We start from the raw sequence: 19,047 nt of genomic DNA on the forward strand, positions 1-19,047 counted from the left end.
TAGTTTTTGGTGTTCATTATCTGGTCTTGAATGGCAAGCATGAATCCTTCAGTCTCAGCGAAGAGCACCCTGCTCGTGAGCCATGCATTGGAAGCAATTTTATCTATATGAATTTGATGGAGGTCATTATAGTGTCTAGCATGGAGTGTTTTCTTTGCCCATCTTTCTAGCTTTGTTTGTGCCTTCTGGATGGGAGGGGACTCTTCACTTAGCTTGAGTGGGGTATACTGCTTGTCTATTTTCCTTATTGCCTGGTGGAGTGCTGTGTGTGTTTCTGGAAGTAATCCTTCAGGTTAGCAATTGCTGTTTTCTGTTGCTCGATGAGGTCTATCAGGCCCCTTCCTCCTTCTTTCCGAGCAATTGTCAGTCTCTCCACGGCCGACTTCGGGTTGTGTTGGTGGCTCTTGGTCATCATTGTCCTTGTCTTTCTCATGATATCATCCAGCTCAGTGTTAATCCAATATATGACCCCGAAGGAGTATGTTAGCACTGGGACTGCATAGGTGTTTACGGATTTAACTGTGTTCCCTCCATTCAGCTTTGCTTTCAGCAGACTTCTCAGTCTCTGATGGTATTTTTCAGCCAGGCAGGCCTTAAATTTCCTTGTGCTGTAATTGCTGAGCCTGCATCATCCCCAGGTATTTGTAGACCTCTCCCTCTATCACGGCTTTGATCTCTTTACAAGTCTGCAGCTGGTAGTGTCGGTTGACTAATTTTCCCTGATGCAATCCATGGGTCTTGTATTTGTCTAGACCATCCATCATAATATCATTGCTGAATTCTTTGGTATTCTGTAGTAATTGCTGAAGTTGCTTTTTGGTTGCTGCGTAGAGTCTGATGTCACCCATGTACATCAGGTGGGTGAGTGTGTACAGGTTCTTCCTTCCTTCTTTGAGGTTAGTAGTAGTAGTAGTAGTGGCACATGATGCAAGAAAGCAAGTGTAGGAGCTTATGCAGCATCAGCCAAAAAAAAAAAAAAAAAAATCACACCATTCCCTCCAAATGCCTGTCCAGTTCCTCCATAAATTTATTTAACCTATCAACTTCCACAACGACAGATGGAAGTTTGTTCCAGCAATTAACCACCCGCTGGCTAAAGGCAAATTTCCGCACATCTATTCTACATCTGTCCTTTCTTAATTTGAACTTATGTCCCAGTAGGTTGGTAATCTGAACAAGTGGAAGGATCCCATCAGAATTCAGCGTGCTCAACCCATTCAAGGCCTTATAGACCTCAATCAGATCACCGCGCAGGTGCCTAGTCTCCAGCCACTGCAATTTGCAGAACTTAAGCCTCTCTTGGTAAGAGAATCCCTTCATTCCCCTCACCAATCATGTTGCTCTTCTCTGTACACGCTCAAGCAAATCTACATCCTTCCTAAAATGAGGCCTCCAGACCTGTACGCAGTACTCAAGGCGTGGCCTGACCATTGCCTTATACAGAGGGACAATCACCTCCTTTTCCCTGCTAGCAAAATTCCTATATATCATTGACAAAACCCCATGACCCGCCCTAGCAGCCTGTCTGCACTGCTCAGAAAACTTCATATCTGACTGCACAATTACTCCCAGGTCTTTTTCATTTTCTACCACCTTAAGTGTAGTACCACACAGTTGGTACGTGTCTCTGGGGTTACTTCTACCCATATGCAGTACTTTGCATTTGTCAAGGTTGAACTTCAGTTGCCACTTCTTAGCCCATCTGCCCAAATTATCTAGATCCTGTTGCAGTAGCACACTGCCATTACTGTCATTAACAACCCTGCCAACCTTTGTGTCATCTGCAAACTTCGACATTAAGCCTGATATACCTTCATCAATATCATTGATAAATACACAAAACAACAGTGGACCCAACACCGACCCCTGTGGGACTCCACTAATAACATTAGTCCATGAAGAGCAGCACCCATTGATTACCACCCTCTGTCTTCTCCCACTTAACCATCCTTTTATCCATTGTAGCAACTTACCCTTAATACCATTCTGCTCCAATTTGTACAGAATGGTATTAAGGGTAAGTTGCTACAATGGATAAAAGGATGGTTAAGTGGGAGATAAGTTATATCCATACTTGCTGCCGTTGAGCATGGTGGATAGCAGGTTAAGTGCTAGACAGAACCACAGAGGGTTCAGAGCATCTCCGTGAAAGATTTCTCTCCTGATGGGGATTCGCCTGGTTGTGATGTTCTCGATCTTAATGGTGGTACTTCATTTCGCCATTGTTTCTCCTAGGAAGTTTGTCACTATCAAATTGACTTTGTAGATGTCCAGTGCCTCTATTAGCCAGCTATGAGGAATAGAGTCAAAGGCCTTGTGGTAATCGAGGTAGGCTGTGTACAGGTTGCAGCACTTCTTGTAGGCTTACTCTATAACCGTGGCATCTATGGTTAGTTGCTCCTTGCATCCTTTGCTCAGCCACTTACATCCTTTCTGCTGTTCGGTCAATATGTTCTGGTTCTCCAAGTGGTCTGATATCTTCTTGGTTATTCAGACACTGCAATTTGCAGAACTTAAGCTTTTCTTTGTAAGACTACCCTTTTGTTTCCCCTCGCCAATCTTGTTGCTCTTCTCTGTACTCGGTCAAGCAAATCTATATCTTTCCTAAAATGAGCCCTCCAGACCTGCATGCAGTATTCAAGGTGTGGCCTGATCATTGCCTTATACAAAGGAATAATCACCTTTTCCCTACTAGCAAAATTCCTGTATATTATTGACAATATCCCATGACCTGCTATGGCAGCTTATCTGCACTGTTCAAAAATTCATATCTGACTACACAATTACTCCCAGGTTTTTTTCATTTTCTACTACCCTAAGTGTAGTATCACCATTTGGTATATTTTTCTGGGATTACTTCTACCCATATGCAGTACTTTGCATTTGTCAATCTTGGAAGCTACTAGGCTTTACATACCAACTAAGAAATATTGTTCAAGGTTTAGGCCTAAATGGATGTCAGATGAATTGATGAGACATATGGCAGAGAAGAAAAATGCATGGGATATATATAAATTAACACATGACACAGAAGCCTATGATAGATATAAGTTGATCTGTAACTAAGTTACAAAGGAGATTAGGCAGGCGAAGGCAGATTACGAGAAATCTTTGGCAAGGGATACAAAGAAAAACAGCAAATAGTTCTTTACTTATGTAAACTCTAGAAGGAAGGGGATGAATCAGATTGGTCCACTTGATATCGATGGGTCAACTGTTGATGATCCTGCTCAGGTAGCTAACAAACTAAATGAATATTTTGCATCGACATTCACACATGAGGAGTTATTCAGCGAGGGGAATGCCAGAGATGTATTCAACTGTGGCAGTAAGCTAGATGAGAATCTTGTAATAACTGAGAGTAAATTGGAGGATAAATTGTTGAAGATAAACACAAGAAAGGCACCTGGGGTGGATGTGATCTATCCAGTTATATTAAAGGAGGCAGCAAAGGAAGTAAGCAAACCCTTAGCCATAATTATGAGAGCTTCCTTGGACTCAGCGGAGGTACCCATACACTGGAGATGTGCAAATGTGACCCCAATTCACAAAGGAGGATCACAAAGGCTGACACAAGTAATTATAGACCTGTGAGTTTAACTTCTGTTTTAGGAAAATTAATGGAGGCACTGGTTAAAGAAGCACTGCAGGATCATCTAGACAAGACTTCAGTTATAGCTCGGACACAGCATGGTTATGTAAAGGGGAAGTGTTGCCTGACCAATTTGATTGGATACTATGATGCAGTCACAAAAGAACTGGATGCAGGGAATAACTTTGATATTATATACTTGGATCTTAGAAAGGCTTTTGATACTGTTGCACATGGAAGACTGCTGCACAAATTGGAGCAGTGTGGCATTGGAGGCAAATTGCTGCTATGGATAAAGGGGTGGTTGAGGGGGAGAAGACAGAGTGGTAATCAATAGACACTGCTCATCGTGGACCAATGTTATTAGTGGAGTCCTCAGGGTTCAGTGTTGGTTCCATTATTGTTTTCTGTAATTATAAATAATATTGATGATGGTATATCTATCAAGCTTAATGTCCAAGTTTCAGATGATACAAAGGTTGGCAGGGTTGTTAAGGACACTACTGACACTATGCTGTTGCAACAGGATCTGGAAAGGTTGAGCAGATGGGCTGAGAGGTGGCAAATGAAGTTTAACATTGACAAATGTAAAGTACTACATATGGGAAACAGCAACCCTAGAGCAACGTATCAACTCTGTGGTACTACACTGACAGTGGTAGGGAATGAAAAGGACCTGGGGGTAATTGTACAGGCAGATATGAAGTTCTCTGAGCAGTGCAGATGAACTGCAAGAGTAGCTCATGGTGTCATATCAATGATATATAGGAATTTTTCTAGAAGGGATAAGGAGGTGATTATTCCCTTGTATAAGGCAATGGTCAGGCCATACCTTGAGTACTGTATACAGGTCTGTAGGCCTAATTTCAAGAAGGATGTAAAGCTGCTGGAACGAGTACAGAGAAGGGCAACAAGATTAGTGAATGGAACAAAGGGTTGCTCTAGATGTGCGGAAATTTTCCTTTAGCCAGCGGGTAGTTGGTTGGTGGAACAGACTTGCATCCCTTGTTGTGGAAGTTGATAGCCTACATAGATTTAAGGTGCAGCTGGAAAGGTATTTCGAATCAATGGAGGGATGAAGTGGAAGTTTTTTTTTTTTTTTTTGGCTGATGCTGCATAAGCTTGCATCATATGTCTCTACTAATGCTAATGTTAAACTTGAGTTGCTACGTCTCAGCCCATTTGACCAAATGTTCTAGATCCTGTTGCAGTAGCACACTGTCTTTACTGTCATTAACAACCCAGCCAACCTTTGTATCATCTGCAAACTTCGACGTTAAGCCTGATATACCTTCATCATTGATAGATATACTTAATATCATTGATAAATATACAAAACAACATTGGGCCCAATACCGAACCCTGGGGGACTCCACTGATAACATTAGTCCACGAAGAGCAGCGTCCATTGATTACCACTCTCTGTCTTCTCCCACTGAACCATTCTTTTATCCATTGCAGCAACTTACCCTTAATACCATACTGCTTCAATTTGTACAGTAGTCTTCCATGTGCAACAGTGTCAAAAGCTTTCCTGAAATCCAAATATATATCAAAATTGTTTTTTGCACTCAGTTCCTTTGTAACCACATCATAGTATCCAATCAAATTTATAAAAGACTTTCCCTTAACAAACCCATGCTGTGTCTGAATAATTACTGCAGTAGTAGCAGCATGAGCCAAAAAAAAAAAAAAAAAAAAAAATACAAAACAATTCCCTCTAAATGTTTGTCCAGTTCCTTCTTAAATTTATTTAACCTGTCAACGTCTACGACAGATGGAAGTTTGTTCCAGCAATTAACCACCTGCTGGCTAAAGGCAATTTCCGCACATCTATTCTACATCAGTCTTCTTTCCCAAGCTGGCGGTTCCTTCTGTTTTTGGTTCTTCTGCTGCTGGTCTCTCATTTCTCTTCCTAAATATTTATTATTGTTAGCTATATGGTGTAAGGAAGCCTGAGGCTTATGCTGCACCAGCCAAAAAAATTTCTGAGTTACCCTGAGAGAGAGCAAGAGTCAGAAGTATAAAGGAATCACCAAGAAAGAGAAGAATGATGATATCCAGCCCAGGACCCTGTGTATGCCAAGCCCATACTCAGCAGATGTGAGCCCCTGGGGTTAGTTGTAGCAGGTTAGTAAAATGTTGGGTCATGTCTCAAATGGTAAATTTTAACCAAATTTTAGCATCATATCAATGTTGTCTTCATGCTGATTTCTTTTTGTGCATATATTGATGTAAATGATTCATTAAAATGAAATTACTGATTAATAGATTAAAAAGTTATAAGATTTATTTCTACCCATGCTTCATATAAGGCTATTATTCTGTGGTGGACAATCATTAGCATTTTTGTAAATTCAGGACTTGTTTCTTTGATAATTTTGAGGTTTTTAACTTAAAAAATGTTGTAATCTACAATAAAGGAATAGTTTTAAGTGGCTTAATTATGCAGATTTGTTTATTTTACCATTTATATAAATTTAGAAAGTTAAACATAAAAGCAAAGTTGGCTGTTGTGAATGTGAATATCACAATATTTTCACTGTTATTTGTAACAGAACTGGAGGATTAGTATAATTCTTGAATATTTTTTCTTGCAAAGTTCTGTGGAGATATAATTGATATTGTAGTGTTTTATAAATTTTTTGTGATACATATATTGCTTATAGCATCTGGGAACAGCATAATGTTATTACTATTGTACTTTTATATCACCAAGGTATCTGTCAGGGAGGAAAAGTTGTGAATGTAGAACAATTTTAATCTTTTAAGGGCACAAAAGATGATTTTGTTTTATGTAGTAGTGGCATGTGATGCAAGAAAGCAAGTGTATGAGCTTATGCAGCATCAGCCAAAAAAAAAAAAAAAAAAAAAAATCACACCATTCCCTCCAAATGCCTGTCCAGTTCCTCCTTAAATTTATTTAACCTATCAACTTCCACAATGACAGATGGAAGTTTGTTCCAGCAATTAACCACCCGCTGGCCAAAGGCAAATTTCCGCACATCTATTCTACATCTGACTTTTCTTAATTTGAATTTATACCCCCTTAGGTTCGTAATCTGAACAAGTGGAAGGAGCCTATAAGAATTCAACGTGCACAATCCATTCAAGGCCTTATACACCTCAATCAGATCACCCTGCAGGTGCCTAGTCTCCAGCCACTGCAATTTGCAGAACTTAAGCCTCTCTTGGTAAGAGAGGCTTAAGTTCTTAAATCCCTTCATTTCCCTCACCAATCCTGTTGTCCTTCTCTGTACACGCTCAAACAAATCTACATCCTTCCTAAAATGAGGCCTCCAGACCTGTACACAGTACTCAAGGCGTGGCCTGACCATTGCCTTATACAGAGGGACAATCACCTCCTTTTCCCTGCTAGCAAAATTCCTATATATAATTGACAAAACCAGACCTGCCCTGCCAGCCTGTCTGCATTGCTCAGAAAACTTCACATCTGACTGCACAATTACTCCCAGGTCTTTTTCATTTTCTACCACCTTAAGTGTAGTACCACACAGTTGGTACGTTTCTCTGGGGTTACTTCTACAATTATGCAGTACTTTACATTTGTCAAGGTTAAACACTTCTTAGCCCATCTGCCCAAATTAACTAGATCTTGTTGCAGTAGCACACTGCCATTACTGTCATTAACAACTCTGCCAATCTTTGTATCATCTGCAAACTTCGACAATAAACCTGATATACCTTCATCAATATCATTGATAAATATACAAAACAACAGAGGACCCAACACCAAACCCTGTGGAACTCCACTAATAACATTAGTCCATGAAGAGCAGCACCCATTGATTACCACCCTCTGTCTTCTCACACTCAACCATCCTTTTATCCATTGTAGCAATTTACCCTTAATACCATTCTGCTCCAATTTGTACAATAGTTTTCCATGCGCAACAGTGTCAAAAGCTTTCCTGAAATCCAAATATATGATATCAAAATTATTTTTTGCATCCAGTTCCTTTGTAATCACATCATAATATCCTATCAAATTTGTCAGACAAGACTTTCCCTTAACAAACCCATGCTGTGTCTGAATTATTGCTGCAGTCTTATCTAGATGATCCTGCAATGCATCTTTAACCAGTGACTCCATTATTTTACCCGGAACAGAAGTTAAACTAACTGGTCTGTATTTATTCGTGTCACCCTTCGATCCCCCTTTGTGAATTTGGGATACATTTGCACATCTCCAGTCCGTGTGGACCTTCCCTGAGTTCAAGGATGATCTCATAATTATGGCTAAGGGTTTGCTTAGTTGCTTTGCCACCTCCTTTAATATAACTGGATAGATCTCATCCACCCCAGGTGTCTTTCTTATGTTTAACTTCAACAATTTCTCCTCCACTTTGCTCTCAGTTATTACAAAATCATTAAGCACCCTGCTACAATTTGATAACCTTCTGCCATTTTTAAACCTTAATAACTCCTCATGTGTGAATGTAGATGCAAAATACTCATTCAGTTTGTTTACTATCTGAGCAGGATCATCAACAGTCCAACCGTCAATATCAAGTGGACCAATCAGATTCATCCCCTTCCTTTTGGAGTTTATATAAGTAAAGAAATCCTTGCTGTTTTTCTTAGCATCTTTTGCCAAAGATTTCTCGTAATTTGCCTTTGCCTGCCTACAGACTAGCTTATATCTGCCACAGGCTTCTGAGTTGCTTGATAATTTAAAAGCATCCCATGCATTTTTCTTCTCTGTCACGAGTCTCATTAGTTCATTTGATAACTATTTAGGCCTAAACCTTGAACAATATTTCTTAATAGGTATGAAACCTTGAGTAACATCCATGATTAATTCTTTGAATGCTTCCCACTTAGAATTTACTGTTGGTAACATCGTCAGTTGATCCCACTGTACAGAATTTAAAAACTGTCTGAGACCACTGTACTCACCTTTACGGAAGCAAAAACCCTTTCCTTTACCCCTGATGGTAATTATATCTTTAAATAAATCCCACATCAGTACACTGTGATCACTGCCACCTAGTGGTTCCTTTATCTGCAAATTCTTAATACAAGAATGATCACTGCTGATAACCAGATCAAGAGTATTACCCTCTCTGGTTGCCTCTCAAACATGCTGCTGCAGAAAACAATCATCCAATAAATCCACAAAAGTCTTACTAGTGTGTGTGAGTGACCAACCCACAAGTTCCAGTCAATATCTGGGAAGTTAAAATCCCCCATGTGCTGGTACTAATAGTGTTAAGCATTAGTACCAACTAAGCATGGACATTCAGATGCTTTAGTTAACAAGAATGAGGTGATGTTGAGAAAAAGACATAAGTTAGGGCTGAATCTGAAAGAGTGGAATTTGTAAAAATGTGATAAGCATGAGTTTATGGTGAGAATCTTGTGAAAAGGCTCATGAAGTAGAATATTTTTTATCAGTATGGCCAGTTTGTTAACATATGGGACTGTTTTTACAGAGATACACTTAAATAGAAGTGGTGCAAGAATATTTGCTGATACTGTTGAGGCAGCATTAGATGGTTTGTAAAACTGTAAATTTGGCAGGGGGGGGATATACAGGCTAATAATTTAATGACAGCCATAAGCAGAGGTGGAAATGATTCTTATATTGCTTCTATTTTGACATGCAATAGTCTGAAAAGCAAGAAGAGGAGGGGTGGGGGGATTACAATGCCCAATGAGAGTTTACATGGGAATAGCAATTACACACACTGTGTAAGAGTTATAAAAACAAACAGTAACATATTTACTTGCTTGTACACTAATGTCAGGGAAATAAACATATAAGCTGCTAGGCTTTGTATACAACAGCAAAGAGGTTGTGGTTTAAACCTAAGTGGATGTTAGATGAATTCAGAGGGATTTGTAGCAGTTCAGAAAAGTGCTTTGGATGATTATAATCCCAAAGGATGCAAAGAAAAACAGCAAAGAGTTCTTTACTTATGTAAATTCTAGAAGGAAAGGGATGAATCAGATTGGATCACTTAACACAGATGGGTTGACTATTGATGATCATGCTCAGGTAGCTGATAAACTGGATGAGTATTTTGCATCAACATTCACACATGAGGTTCAATGAGGGGAGTGCCAGAAGTTTATCAAACTCTAATAGGGAGCTAAGTGATTTTGTAATAACTGAGAGCAAAGTGGAGGATAAATTGTTGAAGTTAAACATAAAAAAAGTACCTGGGGTGGACAGGATCTATCCAGTTATATTAAAGGAGGCAGCAAAGGAAGTAAGCAAACCCTTAGCCATAATTATGAGAGCTTCCTTGGACTCAGGGGGAGGTCCTCATGGACTGGAGGTGTGCAAATGTATCACCAATTCACGAAGGGGGGGTTCAAAAGGTGACACAGGTAACTATAGACCTGTTAGTTTAACTTGTGTTCCGGGGAAAATAATAGAATCACTGGTTAAAGAAGCACTGCAGGATCATCTAGACAAGTCTGCAGTAATAGTTAAGACAAGACCTCCCTTTAATGGGTTCATTAAAGGGAGGTCTTGTCTGACCAATTTGATTGGATACTATGATGTGGTCAGAAAGGAACTGAATGCCAAAAATAATTTTGATATCATATACTTGGATTTCAGGAAAGCTTTTGATACCGTTGCACATGGAAGACTGCTGTACAATTGGAGAGGTATGGCATTAAGGGTAAAGTTGCTACAATGGATAAAGGGATGGTTGAGTGGAAGATGACAGAGAGTGGTAATCAATGGACACTGCTCTTTGTGGACTAATGTTATTAGTGGAGTTTCCCACGGTTCAGTGTTGGGCCCATTGTTGTTTTGTATATTTGTCAATATATTGATGAAGGTATATCAGGTTTAATGTCCAAGTTTGCAGATGATACAAAGGTTGGCAGGGTTGTTAACGCTAGTAAAGGCAGTATGCTACTCCAACTGGATCTAGATAATTTGGGCAAATGGGCTGAAAAAGCAACTGAAGTTTAAAATTGACAAATGCAAAGTACTGCCTATGGGTAGCAATAACTGAAGAGAAACATACAAACTGTGTGGTACTACACTCAGGGAAGTGGAAAGTGAAAAAGACCTGGGGATAACTGAGCAGTCAAATATGAAGTTTGCTGAGCAGTGCAGAGGGGGCTGCCAGGGCAGGTCATGGAGTCTTGTCAATGATATACAGGAATTTTTGCTAGCAGGGACAGGGAGGTAATTATCCCGTTATACAAGGCAATAGTCAGGCTACACCTAGAGTACTGTGTACAGGTCTGGAGGCCTCATTTTAGGAAGGATGTAGGGTTGCTTGAACGAGTAAAAAGAAGGGAAACAATATTGGTGAGGGGGAACAAAGGGGTACTCTTACCAAGAAAGGCTTAAGTTCTGCAAATTGCAGCACCTGGAGAGTAGGCACCTGTGAGGTGATCTGATTGTGGTGTATAAAGCCTTGAATGGGTTGACCAAGCTGAATGCTGATGAGATTCTTACACTTGCTCAGATTAAGAACCTGATGGGGCACAGATTCTAATTGAGGAAAGACAGTTGTAGAATAGATGTGCTGCAATTTGCCTTTAGCCAGCGAGTGGTAGATGGGTGGAACAGACTTCCATCTTTCGTTGTGGAAGTTGATAGCCTAAATAAATTTAAGGCTGAGCAGGACAGGCATTTAGAATGAATGGGGGGGGGGGTGAAATGGGAGGGCTTTTTTTTTTGGCTGATGCTGCATAAGCTTGCTTTCTTGTATCGTATGCCTCTACTATTGCTAATAAATTATGAGGGGATACAGAGACCGACAACTACTCTGTAATAAAGTTACTAAGAGTGTTAGGCATTTAAAACAGACTACAAGAATTCTTTGGCCAAAAATGTAAAGAAAAGTAACAAAGATTTCTTTGTGAATACTACAGAAGGAAGGGGATGAACCACATTGGCTCACTAGATGTGCATGCATAACTATTGATGATCCTGTTGAGCTTTCCAACAAGCTGCATTTTTCAAAACTGAAAAAAAAAAAAAAAAAAAACAGAATCTGTAGAATGTAAATTGCAATATTTAAAAAAACAAAATCTACAGAATGCAAACTGCAAAATTTAAACTTTTGCAAATTTTGCATATACACTGCTCAACAAAATTAATAGAACATGTAGAAAATGTGGTATAACTTGTGCAACTTGTGATGAAGTGGAACAAAATTTGGTATGGTGGTGTATCACAGAATACCAATTAAATGAGGAGACAGCTAGAAACTTCAGACAGGTATAAGGGACATTTATAGAGGTGTAAGAATTACCAAAAAGGTCACATTAGAGAAGTTGATACAAGATGCTCAAACATATGGTCACATGACATCAGTATAGGCATATGATCCTCTCCAATAGCTAAACATGTCTGACAGCAGTGAACCATGCTCAATATAAAGGTGTCTATAAGATTCTGTGGCAACAAATCCCATTCTTCCACCAGCACAGACTTTAGCTCACTGAGGAGTTGGCCAACAGCCAACAGCCTTCTTGACACAGTCCGGTTGGAAATGGCTTGACCTTGTGGCAGTAACCTCAAGACACAGTTGATGATAGGCCATCATAGGGTTCTGTCTTGCTGTTAGAGCCAGATAGCGGTGTGTTCTGGTTGATATAGCCCTTGGGCAACCTTGGCTAGCTCTTCTTGTAATGACTTATTTCTCCTGAAACCGCTTCCATAGTGCTGAGACAACACTGTGTGACACATTAAGCTGCTGTTCCACCTACAACTGCAACTGCCCAGCTTCAAGTTGTCCAACAGCCTGCCATCTCAAAGAATCATCTAAATGATGATGACTTGCCATCCTGAGTACTAGAGATATGGCTGTCCTACTGAGCAAGCCAAAAAATGGGAATAAAGTGATGTGGTTGCAACCTGTTTTTATAGGAATGAATAATTTGCATAATGTGTGGCTCTGTAAGGTGGTAGATCAATTTCTATTGTATATATATACTCTGAATTTGCATGCGAGGATGTCTATTATATCAAATATTTACCTTTGGCAACACTGTTCACAATAAAATATTCATGAAAAATATTTTGTTCTGTTAATTTTGTCGAGCAGTGTATATTCATGTGTGAAGAGGTTATCTAGGTTATAGGAAATGGCAAAATTAAAAAAGCAAATTTAAAGGGAGAATGCATTGGCAATATGCCATCTACTCCTTGGTAATTTTTCTATGTGATTAATTTATTTTATTGTTATTTATTCTTTTATTTTCTAGACTGTCGATGAAAATTTGGAAACAAAAAACTTGGCCCCACAAAAGTACTTGGTTTTTGGTTTTTTGGTTTTTTTTTTTTTTTTTTTTTTTTTTAGGAGCATTAGCAACTAAGGCCATATTGCTCCGGGGATATGCGGTGGTCATCCCTGACCTTTCTGCATCCTCCGTATTTGGTGGTGACGGGTTCGAACCTCGGTCTAATCAAGAAGCGTGTGCTACGCACTGCTGCTCCTTCCCACCTGGCTACGGAGGCGCCACACAAAAGTACTGAATGATCACCTACAAAATAGTTCCATTTAAAAATATAATAACAAGGGAAAAAAAAAGAAATATAAATGAAATAATACATGGGATATTTTTAAGAGGGTAATTTTTATACTTTTTTTTAGGAATAAAAGCAAAAGCATTTTGATCCTTTTTCTCCATTTCTTGTAATGAACGTGGAACATTTGCCCAATGCTTTGCAGAAAAGTGTTCCCCAATTATCAAAGCACATTATGGCCTTGCTGCCCTTGTGCCGTAAAGCCCATAAATAAACAACACATCACGATAATCAACATTTTCAATTGTCTTGAAATCATCAAAAAAAGAAAACAAGTCACTTCAGAGAAGAAAACACATTATAATATGTTTTATTAAGAACGTAGACTCTGGATCATAATCTTCTGGCATGTAATCGACATGTCAAACAATTTATCAGAAAGGCTTGAGGTAAGCCAGTTTCAGAGTTTGCCACGTTCTGAACAATACTTATACCCTGTACTGTATTGTCAGCTGACTTTACTCTTGAACATTAGATGAAAGCAACAATTGTTAATGAAATTCTCCATAGCTGTTTTCAGATACCTTTTATACATGTGTAAGACGACTACAAATGTAAGAGTGATGAATATAGCCATAATAAACACCTGGGAAAAGAGCCTGCCATTGTTGTTCAGAGACAGGCAGTATTAAAAGAGAATCATTTATCATCTAATAGTGCTCTTTGGAGAACATAATTCAGATCTGAAAAAAAAAAAAAAAGGGGTCTGGATTTTGGACAGTATTGTTTTTGGATTTTCTATCTTTAACAGTGTTACAAATTTGAATGGTGCAACCCCAGAGAATGGAATTCTGTGGTAGGAATTAACAGAAGAAAATTTATAAAGAGAAAACTCACATACTGTAGTTATCGTTTTTTTAATGTCCAAGAAAGCTGTTGATGTGCTTGCATTAAAAAAGTTAAAAGGCCAAGGTTATTACTACATATTATTGAAAGTGGGTATAGGATAATTTTTTAGGATCAAGTTTTATTAACATTAATAAAAGTATTTAAAATGTTGATGGTGTGTATATTAAAGAATTTGGCTATTTTTACAATGCAGTTTGCTAAAGGAAGATTATAGGATATTATTATTAATCAATGTAGCATAGAGAAGTACAGATGGAAAATAGTAAGTGAAGTTACCTTGAAAAACTCTAGCCTTCCTCCATCATATGCAGAGCACTAAGAGATAACAGGTCACTAAATTGCACAAAAAACAAAATAAAAGATAGAATAAAATATGAGAGATACCTTGCATGGCTTTCACTCCAAACTCAATCAAATGCTTTTGGAAATGTCAAAAGCAACCAAATAAATTTCTCTGGACTTTTATATATCACCTGTCTGCAAGCAAATGATGATAACAAGTAAATTCAGATAGCAAATAAATAGGACAATGTTAATTAGGTAAAACATTTCAGAAGAGAGTAAAATTTAGCTGTTAATGGGTTATTCCATTACTTTAGAAGGTTGCAGTAATAGCAAAAGAACAATTGGATGGAGGAGAACTATCTTTCACCTTGGAACTGTACTCTGGGAAAATGCACATAAAATAATAAAGCATAATTAAACTATGACATAAGTAACTCATGGACAGAGTATGGAAAAAAATGCAGACATGCAATTAAGACTAAAAGTTTTCAAAATTCTTTTGATCACTTGTGAAAAAAAACAGGATCTTGAGGGTGGATGTCTTTAACATAGTACAAGAAATTTCTTGAGAATTCCCTGACATAATTACATGCAAGATAAATAGAAGGATAAATAGAATGCTAAAGGGGAAGGACAGAATAGAAAAGCGCCACTGCAATTTAGCCAAATGGATATGGAAGTGCAAGAAAGGATGGACAGAAGCTGCAAACAATGGTGAGCCCAAATAAATCAAAAAACATAACAGATATCTGAATGCAAGACAAGTTTCTTACCCTTGGACCTTTTCAAAATCAATATCAGATTTATTACTAACTTGTGTGCAATTGTTCTATGCTTTAAGTGTAGCCATAAAAAAGAATCTGAAAACCAGATTCTTTTCTGCAAATGAGTTGTGCTTTATTCTTATGTTGAGCAATGAAAATTTATAGTAAACCAAGGTAATTATATATTATTAGACAAAAAAAAATGGGAGTTTACAATGGAATGATAAATATCTCAATAGTTGTTTTGAATTATAATCTACAGGAATGATTTTGTGGTTTAGAGAACGTGTTAAGTTAAGAAAATTTAAAATAGTAGTTCAACCAGGAAGCAGAAAAAAATCTTAGGTACATTATTTGGAATTAGAATGTCAAACAACATAAGGGTGAGAAGGGCTCTACAGATATCAAAATTGTTACTGATGAGGAAAAGATTGAGAGTGCTGGTAATAATTAGAATAATAAAATATTTATTAAAGATCAATTATAATTATAAGAGTATTTTGCTTTTCTGTTCTATAACTGGTCTTTCGTAACATAAGCATAACTCTGATAACAGGTTCTGTAGGCACAGTGTTAATTAGAAAGGGTTTTTATTTTTACATAAATAAAATTTTGAATATATTATATTAAGAAAAAGGTTTAATGATATTACTTACGGTATAACAGTCAATTTTAGGTCAGGAATGCAAATATTATCTTTCCCACAATTCTTCTGAATAATAATCTAAAGGAGTAAAATTTCAAACTAGAGATAAAGAAATAAAAAGATAAAAGATAAAACAATTTAATAAAAATAAAAACATAACCCCAAGCTAATTTTGTATAAAAATTGATATTGCTGAGATCTAAGTAAGGGATATTATTCCTTATATCCAGCACATTATAGGGGGATAATATCTTTTAATTTGAATAACACTTTATTGGTAAACTCAACAAAGTGTTTCTTTCTATATAAAAATTAATTACTTTCATGTAAAATTCTAGAATTGTTTTTTTAAATTGCAACTTCATTAAAATTTGATTTTCATATAAAATATAAATAACGAAATATACTTTAATTCATTTTACATTTTAATTCTTTTAATTCACAACTCTATGGATCAATGATTTATTCAGAATTCAGAGGTAAAGTTTAAATGATATAAAAATGGAAAAGGTATTAAAACTTTAATATACATCCCATTATTATTAGGCCATCTATTCTACTTTTCTCTAATCAACAAGTAATGAAATAGTATTTTGGTGAAACTAACACTATAAAGTAGCCTTAGTTGTGTATGTAGCTATGAGCGAAGTCTGGTATGAAATGAATTGATCTTATATTGTTAATTTGAGTCACCAGTATTGCAGAAGCAGTTCAAACAAAGCATTTGTGATTTGCCTTATAATATCAGATTGGTGCATTTGTAGCAAATTTAATATGCTCATAGATATATACAAAGTAGGTTGTAGATGCAACATCCGAAATTCAGCAACCCTGCTGATATGTAAAGGTTGCCGGTTTTTGAACAATAAATCTAACTAATGAAATGTCAAAATTCAAGCACAGATAATGAGAGAACACATCAGCAGTATGGCCATCTACTTTTTGATAATTTTTCTACATTATGAACTTATTTTTATTAGCTGTATTATTTTATCCTTATAAGTCTTTTATCCCTTGGACTGTTGGACAGCATTGGTCAATGCTGGTAAACAAGAAACCTGAACTACAAAATTACCAAAATGGTCACCTACAACATCATTATGGTAATCTCTCTATACATTAAAAAAGTTTTCCTCCTAGTGATATTTATTCAAGGCAATGGAAGAAGAGGGCGAGGCAATTACGCCACTATAAATGCAATTAATTATTGACAACTGCCTCCATAACGTTAACCAAAATTGGAATTTGGGGAGTTTGTAAATATTTTAAATATTTGTATAGTTTGTAAATATTTTAGTCCTGCTCTTTTGGATGCAACAATATTCCTCGTGCATTATGGAACCCAAAGTAAATGGCCTTTTCCTAAGTGACCTATGTAAATGCACGTAAATAATTATAAAGTGGGCTAGAATCTATTATTTGGGTACCACTTGTCTCTGCATAGTGGGCGTGGTCATTGAACGGAGTGATTGTACAATCGAGTTCTGTGATTGGGTGATTATTGTGAATGTGTTTTGTTTCTGATTGTTTTGTGTCATTGAGCTTGGGTAGGGTGTTTATCCCCACATCCTGCTGTTTAAAAATTGGAAAATGAGTTCCTGATTTTAAAACAGCAGCAAGTGGGGGGAATAAACGCCCTATGCATGTCAACCTAGCAGGACAGTGGGTGGGGCTAAACAGTGAGTGGCACCTGCCAATCACTCCTTCTTCCTGACCTTTAGTCAATGTATGGAGTGGTACCCAAGATCTGAATTTTTACCAGGCCTTTTCCTAAGCGATCTATGTAAAATGCAGGTAAATAATTACATAGTGATATTTCTTCAACCTTGAAAATGCCACACACTACAACTGCACAGGTAAATAATTACACTGGTCATTTCCTTATTAGATATTGATCAGTATGTTTGACAGGTGTATCTTTTACATAGATAAAAATTTGACTTACTCAGTCATACCTCTACATATTACATATAAAAGTGTGCATGGGGTTTGGCAAGCAAAGTGAGCAGGGGCGCATCCTCCTAGTATTCCATTAAAAAAAAAAACAAAGAGAAAAAAAAATAAAAAGAAACAACATACTGTAAGATATAATTTTTTTACTAACGGCTGAAGACAAAACTACCTCTTAGCTAACTTTTCTGTTTTATATAATTGAATGGCTGATTTGGTCATGTTCAGAGATTATTATTATTGGTTATATTATCTATATAATATCGGTGTAAATACACCATAGTTAACCCATAGATTTGAGCTACGATTGTAGCGTAGAAGGTATCGTTTTAATTGTATCTCATAATGTGGTTGCCTTCACAACAAGATAGCTACTATTGAATTACTTCAAATAAATAACGCTTCTCTAGTAGAGAAGGCTACTGTTATTTATTTTCAGCGTACCACCACCCAGACAATCGTTTCGAAGCTTTTTGGCTTCGTCATCAGTGGGCGGGTAGGTAATACAACAAGCCATCTCAGTTGCAAAGTTATATCCACATTATGAGAGATGCCAGAAGGGTGTGGTGGTAATGTATTTGGAAAATTAAATGCACTAGGCATAATCCTTATGGGTTTTGATAATTAACTATACAAATTTTTTGTATAATATCGGTGTAAATACACCATAGTTAACCCATAGATTTGAGCTACGATTGTAGCATAGAAGGCATCGTTTTAATTGTATCTCATAATGTGGTTGCCTTCACAACAAGATAGCTACTATTGAATTACTTCAAATAAATAACGCTTCTCTAGTAGAGAAGGCTACTATTATTTATTTTCAGCGTACCACCACCCAGACAATCGTTTCGAAGCTTTTTGGCTTCGTCATCAGTGGGCGGGTAGGTAATACAATGGTTATATTATGCAGGGAAACCAGGAGCATCTGCTACACCAGCCATAAAAAAAATAATAAATAAAATAAAGAAATAAAGCTAAAGAAAATCTATCTACAATCCAGTCTATAATTCTTTCCTCTTATTTTATATTACATTTTAGGAAAAGTTACTCGATGTTTCATTGCTGATAAGAAATCTGAATAAAATTTTAAATGGAAATTTTGAAAGTCACTTATCAGCAGTGAAACATCAAGTAACATCAGAATTATTTACAAATAAAAAAAAAAAAAAATTAAAATACTGGTGGAGATGCTTCTGGTTTATTCTGTATTTTTACAGAGTTTACAAATAGGTTACTTTTATATAAAAATACTAATATTAATTAGTATTGCAGCTAGTCAATAAAAAGAAATAAAAACAGAAATCTAAAGCTACATCCTCCTATCAAGCACAGACAACCTCAAAATGGACCTCTTACATACTAGAATGTATTAAACTTATGTCTAAAAAGACACAAGTTTTGACTTAATCAGGCAGATTGTTCCTCTTTT

The 19,047-nt window shown here is 37.0% G+C and overlaps 1 protein-coding gene across 1 annotated transcript in view; it reads right to left on the minus strand.

The window, feature by feature from the left end:
- The window catches only part of LOC150090997 (integrin alpha-PS2-like), a 366,306-nt gene that overhangs the window by 108,537 nt on the left and 238,722 nt on the right, over positions 1-19,047 (minus strand). The window contains exon 19 of the mRNA XM_090381009.1: positions 15,676-15,743. Within this exon, the coding sequence (XP_090237135.1) occupies positions 15,676-15,743 (68 nt within the window). The remainder of the gene's footprint in view (positions 1-15,675; positions 15,744-19,047) is intronic.

Source organism: Mastigoproctus giganteus, chromosome 1 (genome assembly GCF_048544385.1).
Source record: "Mastigoproctus giganteus isolate SK-2022 chromosome 1, ASM4854438v1, whole genome shotgun sequence".
Taxonomy (NCBI): Eukaryota; Metazoa; Arthropoda; class Arachnida; order Uropygi; family Thelyphonidae; genus Mastigoproctus; species Mastigoproctus giganteus.